Source organism: Gadus macrocephalus, chromosome 21, assembly GCF_031168955.1.
Source record: "Gadus macrocephalus chromosome 21, ASM3116895v1".
Classification (NCBI taxonomy): Eukaryota; Metazoa; Chordata; class Actinopteri; order Gadiformes; family Gadidae; genus Gadus; species Gadus macrocephalus.
The window spans coordinates 3737610-3754795 of NC_082402.1; the positions used below are offsets into that span (position 1 = coordinate 3737610).

General features: G+C 44.2%; 1 protein-coding gene across 2 annotated transcripts; it reads right to left on the reverse strand.

The window, feature by feature from the left end:
* Positions 1-808: 808 nt before the first annotated feature.
* tmem63a (transmembrane protein 63A) lies at positions 809-13897 on the reverse strand. 2 transcript variants are annotated; one of them, XM_060041104.1, is made up of 23 exons: positions 13742-13897; positions 12927-13086; positions 12073-12152; positions 11785-11854; positions 11292-11329; positions 9979-10121; positions 9739-9790; positions 9515-9623; positions 8704-8774; positions 8356-8436; positions 8135-8258; positions 7434-7567; positions 6991-7167; positions 6241-6394; positions 5590-5696; positions 4919-5005; positions 4466-4531; positions 3984-4146; positions 3339-3444; positions 2780-2947; positions 2365-2480; positions 2235-2282; positions 809-1949 (listed from the first exon to the last, which is right to left on the reverse strand). In XM_060041104.1, exons 2-23 carry the CDS (start codon positions 13077-13079, stop codon positions 1821-1823), a joined length of 2376 nt encoding a protein of 791 aa, XP_059897087.1. In that variant the 5' UTR covers positions 13080-13086; positions 13742-13897; the 3' UTR covers positions 809-1820. The 2 variants fall into 2 exon arrangements, with proteins under 2 accessions (XP_059897087.1, XP_059897088.1); XM_060041105.1 differs by lacking the exons at positions 11292-11329; positions 11785-11854; positions 12073-12152; positions 12927-13086; positions 13742-13897 and adding an exon at positions 11116-11135.
* Positions 13898-17186: the final 3289 nt, after the last annotated feature.

Here is a 17186-nt window from a genome sequence, read left to right on the forward strand (position 1 = left end):
ATGTGGGTGTTTGAGAGGCATTAAGGGACTGCTGGTTTAGATGGATGTGTGCATGTGCATGCATATGCCAGCTAATTAGTAACACACAACCAAGAGCAAAGTATGTCAACCGCTAAAGCCAGGATGTACTTATTTGTTGCAAAGCCGTTTTGTCGCTACTGTTCACATTTTTCCCCCACTATTTGGCCGGAGATTTAATGTAGCCCTCTATTAGGGTACAATGATCCTAATCCCAGAGACAAAAAATCAATCACAAAGCTGAATAGAAATCCTCTATTCATCTTTCCTAACAACCATGGCGTGTTTTTCCCTCGGCACCTCATTGCCCATATTTAACAACTGCGACCCATGGCTGCAGAAACAGACTACAGAATGACAACAGTTCTCTTTTTTGTTCTTGTGGTGTGATGGTGAGAAGGATGCAGAGGCCAGGGTGGGGAATGTGGAGGGAGGGAGGAGGACAAGGAAATTGGACTGGAGACAATGGTGTGAGAGAGAGAGAGAGAGAAAGAGAGAGCGGGAGAGAGAGATCAGGTGAGGAGGTGGAGTTACGACGAGGACTGTGCAGAGAGGCAGCGCCAGGGTTCATAGCAGTGTCATGCCCAGTTAGGAGTCTTCAATGTAATCCCCGGTCATTCCGAATTCTTTTGTTTTACTGGGTTGTGAATGACTTCAGATTTCCGAGATGCGCCAGGCAGGGTTAGCCCTTCTTAGCTTAACAGTGCCCCCCGTTGACTTTGTTGGGAATTGCACGATGCCACTCATATAGCCCACAACCAGCTCGCAACCAAACTCAAAACCAACAGAGTTGACATCAAGTTGTTTACTTTATTAGTTAAAATAAAAAACGTTCTCATTTTGATTTGTTTGTCAATTGATGTGCAAATGAGCAACCATAGAATACAAAAAAATGAAAAAAAACAGTTCACTCTCCAAGCCTCGGCCTTCATCCCTTTAGCGGGGTTGTTGTATTAAGCGATACATTGACATTTATGTTTGTACACGGATATATTTTCTTCCACAAAAAAATTCTCCTCTGCACATTTCCATTCGTCATTTAAAAAAGGCACAATGAAGGATTCAAAAATGTTTTGAAAGCCGTGTGGACATGTTATTACAAAGGAAGCTCAGCATAAGAGGGCATGTTTTGATCAATTTCTACAGTTGACAGAAGCATTATAAAATTCCCCCCCAAATTATATTAATAGAATAATGAAAGAGATGTGCACATTGATAACCTATTGAATATTGAATTCTTGTTATACCAAGCGAAACCCTGGTCCATTCAGGAAACATTATACTTCCAGCCTTAAACCGTATTGAAAGACAGGAATAACACGAACAAATCTGAGATACAATGTTGCAATGCAACGTATAACTTATGCACAGCATTCAAAATGCCAAGTAAAAGAAACACATGACACATGAACTCCATGCTGAGATTCAAAGGGCACTTTTCGACTTTGACATTGATTGAGGACGGTAGACATTTTGACCACCAAATCAAAGACATTTGATGTTCTATATTTCCAAATGCTGTGTTCTATATTTCCGTTCTCTTATAAATAACCCCTATTTTTAAGAGCTCATTAGAGAGAATAAAATATTAAATAAGCATAGAAAGGGGACTCTACGGCGTTTAAGCCAACAGTAGGTCAAGTCGCACCGAAACGTAAAAAAACAACAACACACCAAATCTCCAGTCTACACCAGACCAGCACAAGGATAGCTTCCATCACATCGGAAAGAAGCACAGTGCTCTGCGTGCGGGATTGGATACCTTCTAGTCCTTCCACCTCCCTGGACCCCAACGGGGAGACTCAAGCCAGCAGAAGGGTATCGTCCACTGGGCAAGCAGAGTGCTCAGGGCTGCATTGCGTGGAGCCGTAAGACGGTGGAGATTGAGCCCCGTCCGGCTCCTCTGTGCTCAGCACTCTGGGGAGATACACCTGTGGAAGGACAGAGACAGAGAGAGGTACACACACACACACACACACACACACACACACACACACACACACACACACACACACACACACACACACACACACACACACACACACACACACACACACACACACACACACACACACACACGGCAAACAGAACAAGCAATGAGAACGCATCGATGGACGCAAGAGGGAACACTCTGTAGTTTGGTTCAAAGCTTGCTTCCCCTCATGTGCATTGGATCTGATCCATTAGAAGCAAACAAATGAGATATCAAAATGTACCGTAGCGTGCTCTGCCTTTTCATCCGTTTCTTCGTCCTCTTCCTTTACCTGTATCATGAACAAAGGGAGATGTTGTTGGCATGGATGCCGGCACACAACATAACACACACACACACACACACACACTTACCGAGTAGTTATGCGGACTGAGATACTTGAAGTTTCCAAAGCAGTTGTAGCCCGTGAAGATGAACACGGTGACACACAGAACCACAAAGGTGAAGAGGGACGTAACAGCCTTGAAACCTGATACACACACACACACACACACACACACACACACACACACACACACACACACACACACACACACACACACACACACACACACACACACACACACACACACACACACACACACACACACGGCCGGATTAACACATAATTAACCAAGATCTGTGATCAGAGGAACAATAAACAGCTTGGACCCAATGAAAGGTCCAAGCTGTGGTGACGCGTTGGCTTAAAGAGGTTCTCAGTTCCACTTCAGGTCACCTCAGTAACATTCCGGTAACAAACAGGCACCCTAGCAGCCCGTGTCTCACCCATCCGCAGCACGGAGAAGAAGTAGAGGCAGATGAGGCAGATGATGGGCGCGGCCAGCGCTTGGTTGACGGCGGCCAGGTGCACCTGGCGGTCCAGGCGCGTGGGCAGGAAGGCGAAGTACAGGTTGTGTTTGTCCACCAGGTGCTTCAGCATCAGGTAGAGCAGGCCTGGGGGGGGGGGGACGCGTCGGGATACGAGGGATGAGACGAGAGGAGTGTCTGTGATGTTTGACACCTGAGCCAATCCCGTTTTTAGAAAGCCGGGGGCTGGATTAATTGGTTGCGTGCTTTGGTTCAACAAAGCCTCTTTAAATGTTGTTGATGTTTCAATGGGTCACACCTGCAAATATACGCTGCGTATTTAGCTTGACAGGAAGGAGGGGGTGGGGGGGGGGCATTGATAAATGTGTGTGTCCTTGTATTGCATGTGCCACGTATGGCAAATTGGTCCTTCTGTTTGTGTTTTATTAAAGTAAGCGGGTTTACTGTGACAAGAAGTGTGTGTGTGTGTGTGTGTGTGTGTGTGTGTGTGTGTGTGTGTGTGCGGGTCACTGCTCACCGAAGGGAGCTATGATTGGGCAGATGATGCTGTAAGACATGATGACGGTGAAAACACACAGGGTCCAGCTGTACATGGCTCCGTACTCAAACTCGTAAGCCTGGTTCTGTAACACAAACAACAGCAGCAGCCATTTTGGACCGTCTTCCAGTACTTCGTATCGCTGCCAAAGGTCTATAGGTGGGCCCATTGATTGAGTGCAGACACGTTTAAACACAGTGGGATATTTACCAAGCACCAAACAAATCAACACAGAGCGACTGCGGAAGCAGAATAAAAGGAATGAAAATGTCAGATCACATACCGAGATTTAAAAGGATTGTGGGAATGATGAATTAGGATTAGTTCATATTTGTATCTCAACATTACGTTCCCGGTCGGGATTCTTGTGTGACCTCACACGATCATGAGAAGAAAACCACCAAAGGAGTAATAAGAAATGATTTAGAAATAGCTGTTCCAAAGATAAACAGTTATCCTTAGTAATGCGCAGCCACAGAAAACAGTGTTTAATATTCAGAATAATGGACAACAATTGTTTGTCTTTACACGTCATCTGTTATTACTGCATTGATCTATTTAAGGGTGATCATAAATCCCAGTCACAGACATTTTTTTGCTAGCATACACGACTCCACCACTGACCTGTTTGACGTACTTCCTCTCTGCAGCGGAGCGGGCTAGCATCATACGGATGGTGTAGAGCAGTAACCCTGGCAACCGCAACAGCTCCATCCCCGAGCCCAGCAGGGCGGCGGCGATCACGTAGTTGACGAAAAACGCCCCTTGGTCAGGTAAGAAAACACACCTGGAGAAATAGACGGGTGGATATCGGAGTGGTTAGGGTTCCGGTTAGATCCCCCCAAAGTCCGAAGTCTAACTGTAGGCATCCAAGAGGCTTAGGCCCAATCCCATTTCTACCCCTTACCCCTTCCCCCTCCCCCTTGTTTTGAAGGGGTAAGGGGAAGTGGTATATTGTGAGTGTGGATCACATGTGTAACACAAATAATATAAATGGGGTCCATTGGAGGTCTCACGAGAGCGATGGTTTGAAAAGAGCTGAGCCTCTCTTTTAGACCCGCCTGAGTTGAATGCAACAAATCACACAAAACGTGTGGACGACTTACTCAAACCTCAACTTCCCCTGGTCCAGAAAGTCTTTGTCGAACAGCCAGGGGAGGAACACTGCAAGGCTGAGAGAGGAGACAGAGGAGTTTAGACCACACAGGAGCAGAAGCCTGTCTGAAGCCAATAACACATCCATAAAAAGCAGGCCAAGCTCACAAAAAACGATGGCACGAGGGTAGACAGACCAAAAGACGCATTACGCCCCATGACCTTGCAATGATGTTAAACGGAACAATCTGGAAAAATGGTCCACATGACATGCACGCCTCTTTATTTTTAACGACCCCTCGGACAACCGAGACTGTGTGGAGGCCGGCGGACTTAGCAGCAGACAGCTGCTCCTGGTGCGCCGATGTTACGCAAGCATGACTAAAGAGGTTCCTCCGGTGAGGAGCAGGTGTTCTGGGTGTCGGGGGGGGGGGGGGGGGGGGGGGCGTTAGGCCGGTGACTACCTGGTGAATCCCAGGGAGGGCAGGATCAGCACCATGAAGAGCAGGAATATGTACAGTTTGTGCATCATGCTCTGCTGTTCGCTGGACCTGAGGAGAACAAGACCACAGCAACACGGAGCACTGGTTAACACGAGGTAAGATAGGACGGTGTAGATCCCGGAAGGGAACGTAAGAAATTACTTCTGGTACCACTTTTTCCTTTTTTTTCCCTCTACAACCAAAACCTGAATTTTCACTAATATTTCCCAGGGCTACATCGTTAAACCTGTAGCAACCGTCTGGAAATAACTGTACAGTAGCATACACTCATGTGTGTGTGAACAGAAGCACACGATTGCACTGTTGGTTCTGGACCCACAGTTTGATAAAAAATCCTTTATGCCCTTGACTCTATTTAAGCAACGGCGACCTGAACTTTAATTTACCCACAGCCTTCTGTCCAGCCATTGGTTAGTCGAGCTGCCTGTCCCGCCCTTCGCCCCTGTGTCAAGACCAACATACGCCCAAATCTCAGCTCAAGCGTCCCATCCCTGTCTTGTGATTGGCCCGCCCAGACTGTTTACACTCTTCCTCCAGGTTCTGTTGTAGGCCAGCGGAGCAAAGACGCCCAGGGTGCCACACGAAACAGGAAAGGAACAAAGGCACCCCAAAGTGCACCACGAGGGTCTCACCTGCTCCAGTGAAACTCTCCCAGCGTGCAGTAATAGACGATGGTGGGCAGCAGGGCGGAGAAGGACCACAGCAACAAGGTGGGAAAGAACTGACTGACGACGGCACTCTGGGGGAAACGCAACCAAAGCACAAATCTCCATGTTTAGAGTATCCGTCCATCCCTCCCCAATAGGCTGAGGCACTCGTGTGTGTAGGGCTGAACGATTGAATAATTGAATAATTGAATTCAAACCGACATCGCTATTTAATGGGGTGCGATTAGCTAATCGCAAAGGGTGACATAAAAAAATATATTATAAATATTTTTTTTGTTTTAGATTTTTTTATGACTTGTTACTGTTACTGACGGGAGATCAGTAGGTCTCATATTTATTTTTATTTTACAATTCAATAGTTAAATAAAGATGTTATTATATCAATTCATGCATCAATTCATCTCAACACCTGGCCTAAAGGAAAGAGCAGTTTATTTGTTGACTGCTTACAAAGTTGTGTCGGTCATATTATAGATTGATGTATCGCTTGTTTAGTGAATAATACAGAACATGAGGATCTTTAAAAAGAAAAATAGCATACTAAATCGCAATCGCAAATTCCCCCAAATGGTTGAGCGTTAAGTGAGAGGGCGGCGGTTGCCTGGCGGCGCTCACGTTGAGCAAGGAGAGGGGCTGCGTGACGTTGTACGAGTCCATGGTGTTGAGGATGATGGAGGGTGTGGTGAAGAAGGTGAGCAGGAGGATGAGGAAGAGGTTGAGGACGAGGCAGCGCGCCCACCAGCCCACGCCCTGCACCGAGAGATTCTCCCTGGAGCAGAGAGGGAGGGGAGGAGGACCGAGGACAACGTGGTGAGCTCCGTGAGGACAGGGAATGGCCTCACTGGGAGCTGCTTTAACCATCGAATCAAAGGGATTGGATTTATTCTGGGGCGGTACCGATTATCTTGCAGACACCAATTTTCCTTAGTTCATCTAATAATAAATATATAAACATCAATAATTAAAACAACACCTCAATCTTTTTTACGACCAGCATTACGTTGATCAGAAAGCCCTGCGGTGTAGGCCTACAGTCATGAACTAAATGCCACCTTTGAAATTACATATCCAATATCATAGTCCAATATCATAACCAGTCAAAAAGTCAAAGACAGAGTTTTGTCATCATTGTTTGGCCAATCAACCTGGTGAATCTCTATTATTAAACTGCGTTGAGGAGAGCTTCAGGTCATGGCATGGTATCTAGAGCTACGCAGATTCATACAAAATAAAACCACCAACAGACTGCAAAATGTATTATTCCCATGCAAACTAATACAAATAAATACATATATAAATAAACAGTCTCAAAAAAAATTGACGATAATGAAGCTGCAAACCGTGGGTCAAATATCATAATCTCACCAATAAATGTTTATGGGATGGGGGGCAAAGGAGACCTTCCACTTCTTCACTTTCAGAGCTGCGCTGTGGGGCGAGGGCTGGGGCTCCCATCCGACACAAGCACACCCACACCCAACTCGGCCGGCCTCGGAGTCGGCTCCGCCCCCACAGTCCAGGGCGTTGAAGTCTTTGAGGATGCTGAAAGGAACACATCTCAGTTCAAAGTCATTCAGCTGTTGCTTTTATCCAACTCATCCAATATGACTTTAAGACCAACGAAAGCATGCGGTCCATCCCGGAGCAACTACGAATCGAAGTGCTGCAAAACTTTTGAAACAAACTCGTGAAATGTCTGATGTGTTACTGGCAAAGGGACACAGCGAGAGCTGTTACAGACAAAAATAACCATCATGTTGAATTCAAATAAAGGAAAAAAACAAGGGAGGTTTAAAGAGGCTGCTTACAATTTGGCCATGGCCTCAGACTGTAATGTGACAAAGGCCATCCCTAGGGGGCGCTGTGGCACCAGTTCCCTCTGCTTGCTCACTTCTTCCAACAGAGCTGCCTCTTGGTTGCTGTAGTACTCGATCGCGTCCACCTGAACACACCGCCCGAATGAGAAGGTTACCTTAACTGTTAAAGGTTGATTGATGATTCAGATGTGCGTATATCATTTTGATACGCAAAAATAATATATAATGGAGTAGTCTGCTTACTATTTTCAACTTTCCGTCTACATACGCCATTAAGACCTTTGCCCTCAGAACTACAGAAATAGTATTAGTGTTTAGACTCTAAGCAGTTCCTTGATCTGGTAAACCTCAACAATAGATGCACCAACAAGTGTTAAGAAAGGACCGTCAATCTATGGGGACCTGCTTCAGTTGAATGCGGTTCCAGAGGTGCTTTCATCCTGAAAACAACCCACGGTGTAGATTCTGTAACTTTTCCTGACATGCACTGAGGATACGCACGGCACACGTGCATGTCCTGGCATTCTTTCACATCATAAAGTGTCCGTCTATCTCCTCCTACCGTCACACTCTTTTGCTCCCGGCGTGTGTGATCATTTGATGCATCGGACCAACTCAAACGAAGGAAGAGTCACACCATGCGCGTGGGCAGGAACCGCGTTGACGTTTGCCTCCTTATCCGCAGCGCTCACCTTCTCACAATTGCAACACGCGCAGCAACAGAGTATGTTGCATCGGCGGAGGTTGACCGCCCCGCGTTTCCCCGTCCTCTGCAGGTCCTTCTCGTAGTAACGCAGGTTTTTATGAGCTCGCATCCTGGCATAGAAACATGAAGGAACATCGGTTTATTTCCCCCCCTCGTTGATAGGGGATATCTCATGCGTTTGTATGAGGAGTTCTCTGGCCTGGGTACCTCTCCTTGTCCAGCTGGATGAGCTTGGCCACGTCGTAACCCAGGGTGACTGCGGTCACCTGGCATGTAGGGTACGCCTCCCTTCAGAACACAAGCAGAGTGGGGCTGGTCAATGTCACTTATGGGAAGGTGCGTTACACTTCAGCGGCACAATCATGGATTAATATATGGTCGGACACTATATATTCATTTTTCCCTCCCCTGCTTATCAAATACATCTTTGAGAAGTGGATCTTACAGTGGCATAATAAGTCCCAGATTACGAAAACAGAACAGCAGAACATGCAGTTAATCATGATATTTTGTCCATATTAATTAAGTAAAATAATGATACGTTACGTTACTTACGTAAAATGTGTTTTCACTTCTTCATCAGTGGCTTCTTTCGGGACTGAACGCACAAACAAAGTGTTTCTGGCCTGCAAAACAGTAGCCACAACATGTCATTGTGCAAAAAATTGGTATGCTCTTGATTTGGTCTTTGATGATTTAATTGAAGCATAAAAAGTAGTTTGGCTTGTATTTTGTTTTTATTAAGTCTGAAGAGCCAGAAATGTGCGTTAGGAAGAAAGTACTGCTTGCACAGTTTGAGTAATGGTCACTTGCAAAACAGTCATGATAATATTGTAACACAATATCAGAGATATTTGCAGTAGCCTAATTTCCCAGCCACACTGACAAACATGTAGTTCATCTAACGGCCTATAGGTGTCTCACACTGGTTGGATGTATAAAGACCGCCCACCATTCGATGTTAACGGGAAAGTTGTGACTTAATTATCGTATTACAAAACAAATAGATTTGATATTTTTAAGTAAGGGCTGGTGGATAGTTCCTTTCCATATAATCTATTTTGAGGGGTGCCGTTTTCCTGTTTTATCTCATTAAAGAAATGTTAAATATAATAAGCGATTAAATATGATGATTATTTGAAATAATGAGTTTTGACCATAGACCACTGCAAGTCGGTTCTAAACCTGCACTGAATTTTCCAAATAAGGATAGCTTCCGCCGATGGTTGCATCAATCTTTAGCAATGGCGGTGAATGTGACATGAAATCTAAGGCTTCATTAGAATTGAGTGTAAACAAATGCCGTGAAGTCAAGCATGCTCTATCCTTATACATTTTACAGTCTATGGTTTAATCACACACTCACCGTCTCCCGGCGCATGCCCTTCATCTGGGACGTGTAGTGGCGCAACAGCGCCACGGTCACGATCAGATACAGAACGGCAAACACTGTGTGCAGCCACAACAGGTTGTTCCTAGAGAGCGAGTCAACTGTTAAAGAGAGGTCATCATGTTGCCACCATGCTAAACTAATGTCAGATCCAACACAGGTAAATATCAAGAGATGCATGTGTGGAATGGGATAATCACCCTTGTGGAAGATTGGCAATAGTCGTCCTTCCAAAATCGTACGGGTTAACACCTTTGGATGAAAATATTTTTTTTTTTGGAATTATGAATAACGAATCACAGCACTATCGCTGAACACCAACATTGACTTCCATACATCATACCGTGCACGGTGCGGGAGTAGACCAAACAAGCCCAACCCTACATGCGGGGTGGCGGTTCGGTTCTCCTATTGAACGTTTGACGGTAAACATCACACACCTAGCAGGTCCCCGGACAGGTTGACCGGGAGGATGACGGCGAGGGAGGCGACGGTGACCAGGGCCAGAAGGAAGATGAGGTGCCGCTGGAAGGACATGTAGTGGACCGCGTCGATGCCGCACTTGGCCTTCATCGTCTCTGAACTGTGGCAGAGGGATCCAGGAGAGACATGTGCCGTGTTCCAATGCCCGTACTGTCCGTACTTACTAGTATAAGAAGTATACTTCAAGGACCCGGATGCCGTACTCAAAACGGGCTAATCGTGAAGTGTGGATCGAAGGACACTCCCCGTACTCAACGGCAGCCATCTTAGCTACGTAGCGGAAGAGGCGGAGCCAGGCTGAGCCAAAGTCGGCGCATTTTCCACACAGCCTGCATTAATAGAGTCATTTTGTAGTTTTTATAGCTTTTTATAGCTGCTAGGCGTAAAGAGTTCACTGTTCAAAGCGGGATGTTTATTGCGGGGGAGTAGCCACGGCGGCAGTCGTGATCGTAATTTCCGGTTAGTGCACCACGGAGTACTCGATTTGGAACAGCACTCACATCTGAAAAATGTACGTAGTAGACAGTGCGGATAGTATACTTCCTTTAAGTATACTCATGGAAGTACGGGTATTGGAACACGGCAATGGTTTAGGGGACCCAGCACAGGGAGCAACGACACGCCACACGATAATGACAACGCAAGTATCTCCTGGGAGTAACCTTCCCATGTAGTCCTAACTCTGTGTGGACCCTCAAGCAAGGACTGAGCTAGTACACTCTGAGCATATGAGCCAAAACGACAGCTAGTAAGCCAGTGGTAAGTGCCATGTTTCAGCAAAGTGTTGTTATTCCTGTAGACCATTACACCAGAGCACATGCGATCGATTGTTTCCGATAAAGGATGCAGTTGTTTTTTTGGCCTGCAATTTGGAACTTGAACCTGATACTGACTAACAGAGCGGTGCATCCCTAGCTTCCATGTGTCTGTCATTTACATTTGGTCAACATCAATTCTGTTAAGCTGATAAGAACAGACAATTGAGTTATAAAGAACACTCCCTCCACTCCTATGACAAACAGGCTAGTGTTAATTATAGAGAACACACACTTCATTCCTATGACAAACTAGTGTAGATCATGAAGAGCACTCACTCCATTCCTATGACAAACTAGTGTAGATCATAAAGAGCACTCACTCCATTCCTATGACAAACTAGTGTAGATCATAAAGAGCACTCCAACCATTCCTATGACAAACTAGTGTAGATCATGAAAAGCACTCACTCCATTCCTATGAAAAACTAGTGTAGATCATAAAGAGCACTCACTCCATTCCTATGACAAAGGGCAGCCACGAGCAGCAGCCCTACAGAAGGAGCAGAAAGGGAGACTATTGTTAAAATGCTGATGTAAACATGGAAGTTAATGATGAGATGGTGCAAGATGATTCATTAGCAATGGACTTAGTAAGACCACACTTTGATGAGGTGGGACCTTTCAGGTTCAAGACAATTAGCAAACGCCAACATTTGACTCCAAAAGTCCCAAAGAGGGACCTCTACTACTACGGAAACCTGAAATGTTGACTCTGTGTGTCTTTTGATAAGCATAAGCATTGATAAGCAACCACTGATAAGCAGAGAACCTTATCAAGTGCTTCCACAATCTGTGGACTGGGAAACGTGACATCATGCTTGATCGGTTACTTGTGGTAACATGACTGCAGATCATGTGGACGACTTTAACAGAAATTCCATCGGCATGTAAGAGACTTTACTGAGACGCATCTCCGAGGTAAATCGGATTAGTTCTGAGGCGCACCGCATCAGCCTCGGGGTCGTCCACGGTGGATGTCATGCGTCCAAATCTGCGATGCGTTGATTCCATGAACCTGAAGAACAAAAAGTGAGGTTGAGGCTCAGAAACTCAAACTGCCGTTAAAACACGATTATAGGAGTGCACCTGCAATATTTCATGTTTTACATTCATTTTAGCGATATGGGAAATTCATGAAATCATACAACCGATTCATGAAATCATACAACCGATTCATGAAATCATACGAATGATTCATGAAATCATACGAATGATTGAGGTCCAAAGACTGACCCGTCGGCTTCTGAAACCAGAGCCAGCCGACCATAGTCCCACAGCTTCCCCCTGATGGCTGAGAACAGGACGATCAGGAACTGTGTTTGACATGAAGTAAACATAACTCATTAGCACTCATTGTTTCAGTGTGAAAAACCTGTACGCATTCAGTAGGAGGTGGCGTGAGGCTAGTGTTACCAGCAAAGAGTTTGTATTGCCTAGTTCCCAATTCAAGAGGATACAGGTACGCTAAGCCTAGCGTACCTCGACTTTCATTCAGTGAAATCATCGGCTTGGCATTCGCAGCTGCTCACTTGGCTCATGAAAAAAAATCTTTTTAAGCAAGCTAATACAATTTGTGCTGGTCTGGCGATATGACATGGAACAGTAACCAATAAGAAAAGGCTAGTTTCAGATTTGGAAAGCCTTGAGTTGAAATTCTAACAAACGAGATTCTGATGTTCTTTGATCTGCAAAATAATGCATTTTCATTACGGCTCCAACGATTAGTCAATAAATCAATTGACAAAGAATGCAATAGAATCCAATTTCGATAATTGTTAATCTTTTAGTTTTAAATCATTTATGAAGTACAAATAACAAGCACTTGCAGCTTAATGTTGCAGCTCCAATATTTGGTAGGATTAATCAAACAACAAATGTCAGAACACAATATAGACTATGAAAATGAAAATGAAAATGGTTAGATGCAGCCCTTAGTGCCATATAATATGACAAGATACATTCTGGCTTAATATTGTCTGTGGAATAAGTTGTCATGCATGCTTTACGCTTTACTGCTCATTATTTTACGTAAAGCAATTTCTGATCACATATTACCAGACACACAGAGACAGAAAACCAAAACACACCAAAAAGACACAGAAGTCTAGCAACAGTACAACGGGCACCCCGCCAAAGTGGACTTCCTTCAGAAAGTTGCTCTGCGTGGACGTGGAGCAGTTAGTGTAGTTCATGCTGATCGGTGCAGGGGTGCTGTCGCCCTCCCACAACAGTGACGACATCCCCACCCTGTGGGGAGAAGATGCAAAAAACAACATATCTGTATAAGCATATCCTGAGTGTATGAATTCCATTGTGTTGCGGATGGACGTAATGGGGGGCACTTGTCCAAAGTATCGACTGCATATTCTTGAATGGGAATAAATTGGATTGGATTTCCTGGCTCGGTGTCAAACCCAATAGGTCACATGTTCTGCGAGCTGTCAAACCTCATCCTCCTCACGTGACAAGCACCCCGATGTCGGCAAACCATTTTTTCGGATACTACCGTGATATTAAAATACAAATACATCCATAACTCTGTTGTTTGACTAACGAAATCCTTCCTTCCTATATATGTTTCGGTTTACTGAAACGTATTACATGTGTTAATTTACCTAGACATAGTCCCTGGCGTTAACACTGTGATGCAGTTCGTTTCAGCTTGACAATAACAAACCCATAAGCAAAACTCTTGTATGAATTACTGGCCAATTCCCAATGATACCGGTACAGTAAACCAAGCATCAGCTACGTCGACCATCACCCAATGAAAACATCCGCTTAGCATAGCTACTGTAGTCATTTTGCCAGAGATTTTTACCCGCAAACAATATTTTTTAGCAAGCAAATAATTAGTGCTGTTCTGGCGACATAATACGGATATTGACGGACCCAACATTACCTGTTTTGTTGGATGAAAGAGAAATACGCCACGAAACTCGACGAGAATAAGAGGAACTCCACATGTATTTCATGTGTTTAGGAATTAGGAGTCTTGTTCTGTTTACATTTCCGCGCCTGCGCATTTGGTCAGGCAGGCCGCTGTTCCTGTACTACTGGGTGCTGCAGTTTCAGGACCACTGTCCTAGGACCCTATTTATTGGACGCTTTTTTTTCTCGACACTCCCTTCAGGACGTGTGTTTATTTTAACTTGGACAGCGAAGGAATCTTACGACTAACTCAAACCCCTAAACTTAACCATCGCTAATCTGAAAGGCTATGTTAACTTTATCATCCAACCATCTTAAATGACCAATTTATGAATCAAGACCTTTACCTATGCGTTATTTGCAACGCCATCCTTTTAAGAATTAGGCTAACTCGCAATCGGTCCTATTAGGAGTGCGATTCGGAAACGGCAGCCTTCGGTATTGCAGTTGCAGACACACACACACACACACACACACACACACACACACACACACACACACACACACACACACACACACACACACACACACACACACACACACACACACACACACACACACACACACACACACACACACACACACACACACACACACACACACACACACACACACTATCAGAGGATCCACTCTAGAGATAAAGCAGTTGCTATGACAACTCAGCACGTCGCACCTTCCTCAGGTACGATTGAGCTTAAAGGATTGTCATTGATCTTCGCCAAGCTGCTGCAGTCAGCTGCCGACACATTGCACATTTACATTACACTTCCTCCAAGATTAACGACCTGCATATCAATATTGAACTATAAATTCAATGTAAACATGGATATTTTTGCTCAATTTTGCTTGGGAAGGCGCACCGTTTTCGGTCTTAAGTTGCGTTTACTGCAAAGCAGAAAAGTGCAAAATGATTGTTTATCTGACCTCTTACCGACAGACGGTTTTAAGCGACAGATTTCTATTTTTAATTTCTCTTATACTGTAAACTACACAATATTTTTGCAACGTTGTCCCCCATACGATTCCATAGGCCTACATGTAAATAAAAAGAATAGGCCTACCAGCGTTAATGTTTGTCCAGGGAGATTCACCTCTCCTAATGAGTCATCATGGTCACTTGTGTATTTAAAGGCAGCTTTCAGCGCTTCCTTCTTCATCCTCTCCAACTAGTCTTTCCAGTTCTGATATCATGCTTGTTTTTCTTTGTTTTCTGTTTTGCTTACGAGTTTCTTTTGAATTTGAAAACTTGCTTACCTGCTTTTGGATCCAAGTCCTGAAAGTCTTTATAAATCACCAATAGGCCTACTGTCTGTAATAACTAACAATGTGTAATGTGGAGGCAGGATTGTCCTTGGCTTGAGTCTGAAGATTAAACCCAGTGTACTTGTAGGCAATCCTTGCCAAAGATGCCCATCCCCTATCTGGTAATTTCTTCACTTCACTTCACTTTGGATGAAAGCATCTGCTTAACGACTACATAATAGTAAATAGTCGTAATCACTAAGTGTTGTCAAAGTCACATTTTGTCAAACAGTCTTCCGTTGCTAGCTGGTGGCAGACCGTGTAATATGGTACAATCTGCGCATTAAAGGTTATTTATTTGACACTCATCGATTGGCTTAAACTCTCTACTAGCCGGCAATAACTCTGACCCAATCAATTGGGAAAGCTGATGGAGGGGGAAATACAGTGCTGCTGCTCAGAATGCAGTCGGTCAAACCAGCCCCCTGTAACGTCAGTTCCTTACTTCAGTTGCTATATCAGTGCTTTATCAGACTTTTGTATTCCCAGGTGCTTTCCGATATGCCTGAGAGACCACCTTCTTGTGTGATAAGCGTACAGAAATATACAAATGCATGCACTCGACACACATGACATGGACTAACTCTTTCACGTTCAAATGCCTGGCCATAAATGCAAAGCGTACAAGGTACAATCCAGTAGATTCACTTAGTGTCATTCTGTGACAGTGTGACAGTGTGACAGTTACCCACAGTTCCTCGTGACGGCAGTACACTTAAAGAGGAGGTTTGAGGACACCTTAAGCCTCAAACAAGAAGCACCATTCCCAACTCCAGTGGGAAAAAGGAAGAAGTTGGCTATTGACAATCGAGAGTTATAAATAAGTACTGGGGTGTACAATAATATGGCAACTGACTGACTGACAGGATATCATTTGTGACTATGAAGAAACCATGAAAGAATAATGTGCAGGTAAGATGTAGAGCTGTAGTAGAGCAGTCACAGCAGGGCAAGAGTAAATCTGCAGAAGACAAAATTCAAATCAATAGATTTTCCTCGGAGCAGGAAAAGTGACAGTGGCACAAGTTACTTATACTTGATTTATCCGATTTGTTAATGACAGTGACGGACCAAATTAGCAGCCATCAGCGTTCCACCCAGGGTCTAGTTGTCACCGTGTTTTAAACATCTTTATTCGCGTCGCGTGAAAACTACCGGGAGAACCTCCATACTTTACCAGATGTTACAGCAGCTGTGGTATCGAAAACAATCCGAGGGCATGATATTCCAGAGCTAGTGTGTATTCACATGGGCAGCCATATTCTCTAGTGGCCAAGACATGCATCAATCTCATTATCGCTGTGACTCATCTCTTTTCAATTGGTTTATGCTGCTCTGCCACGGTAAATGTTATTATTATTCTGAAGCTAAGTAGGCCTTTGTGAGTTTAGCATCCAAACAGGAAGCGGTTGGTACAATGGGAGGTCATATAACACCATATAACTGATGGATCCTGCTGCATTCTGCAGAGTCTGATGTGCATGTTCTATGGCAGGGCACACACTGTTTCCCCATATGATCACTGCTGTTTAGCAGCGTACGTCTGCTCCCTTCAAAGGCCCTACAAGAGAGAAGAATACAAATAAAGCAGCTATGACGAAACATTAAACACATATAATTTAGCAATGGCCAAACGAGAAGAAGAATCAAATCATACATCTATGATGAAACATTATCAACATATGATATATATATATATATATTTAGCAATCTATATAAGCAACCTAAGTGTTTTACACACTTGAAATGATACAAAGTTCGCCCCCACTAAATCTGTTTCATAGTCTGTACCTGCTACTATTACAGGTGCAATGCATAGATATAAATCCAGGAAACAGCTGTTTTTCTTCATCTTGTTTCTACAACAATATCAAGATCTTCATCAAGGGGTATTTCTACACCGCTGGAGTTTTCAAAGCTAATAGCTAATGCAGGAATTTGTTGGCTGCATGTCATACATGCCTTTATGTAAATGTTTTGGTGCTTTGAAATGAAACGACGGTTTGATGTTGTGGCAGATATGCTTTTGCTTCATTGCTTCCAGACTTGAGATGAGAAATGATTTCAAAGTCAACTGCAATCCAATAGACGTCTTAACTTGATTGAGCAACTCG

Excerpts from the sequence above, each read along its gene's own strand:
- tmem63a (XM_060041104.1), bottom strand. The coding sequence starts at position 13,079 with ATGTCGTCACTGTTGTGGGAGGGCGACAGCACCCCTGCACCGATCAGC. Across the intron at positions 8,775-9,514 it reads AGGGCATGCGCCGGGAGACG|GCCAGAAACACTTTGTTTGT; the intron begins GTGAGTGTGTGA and ends ACTGTTTTGCAG. Across the intron at positions 2,481-2,779 it reads CTTCTCCGTGCTGCGGATGG|GTTTCAAGGCTGTTACGTCC; the intron begins GTGAGACACGGG and ends TGTGTGTATCAG.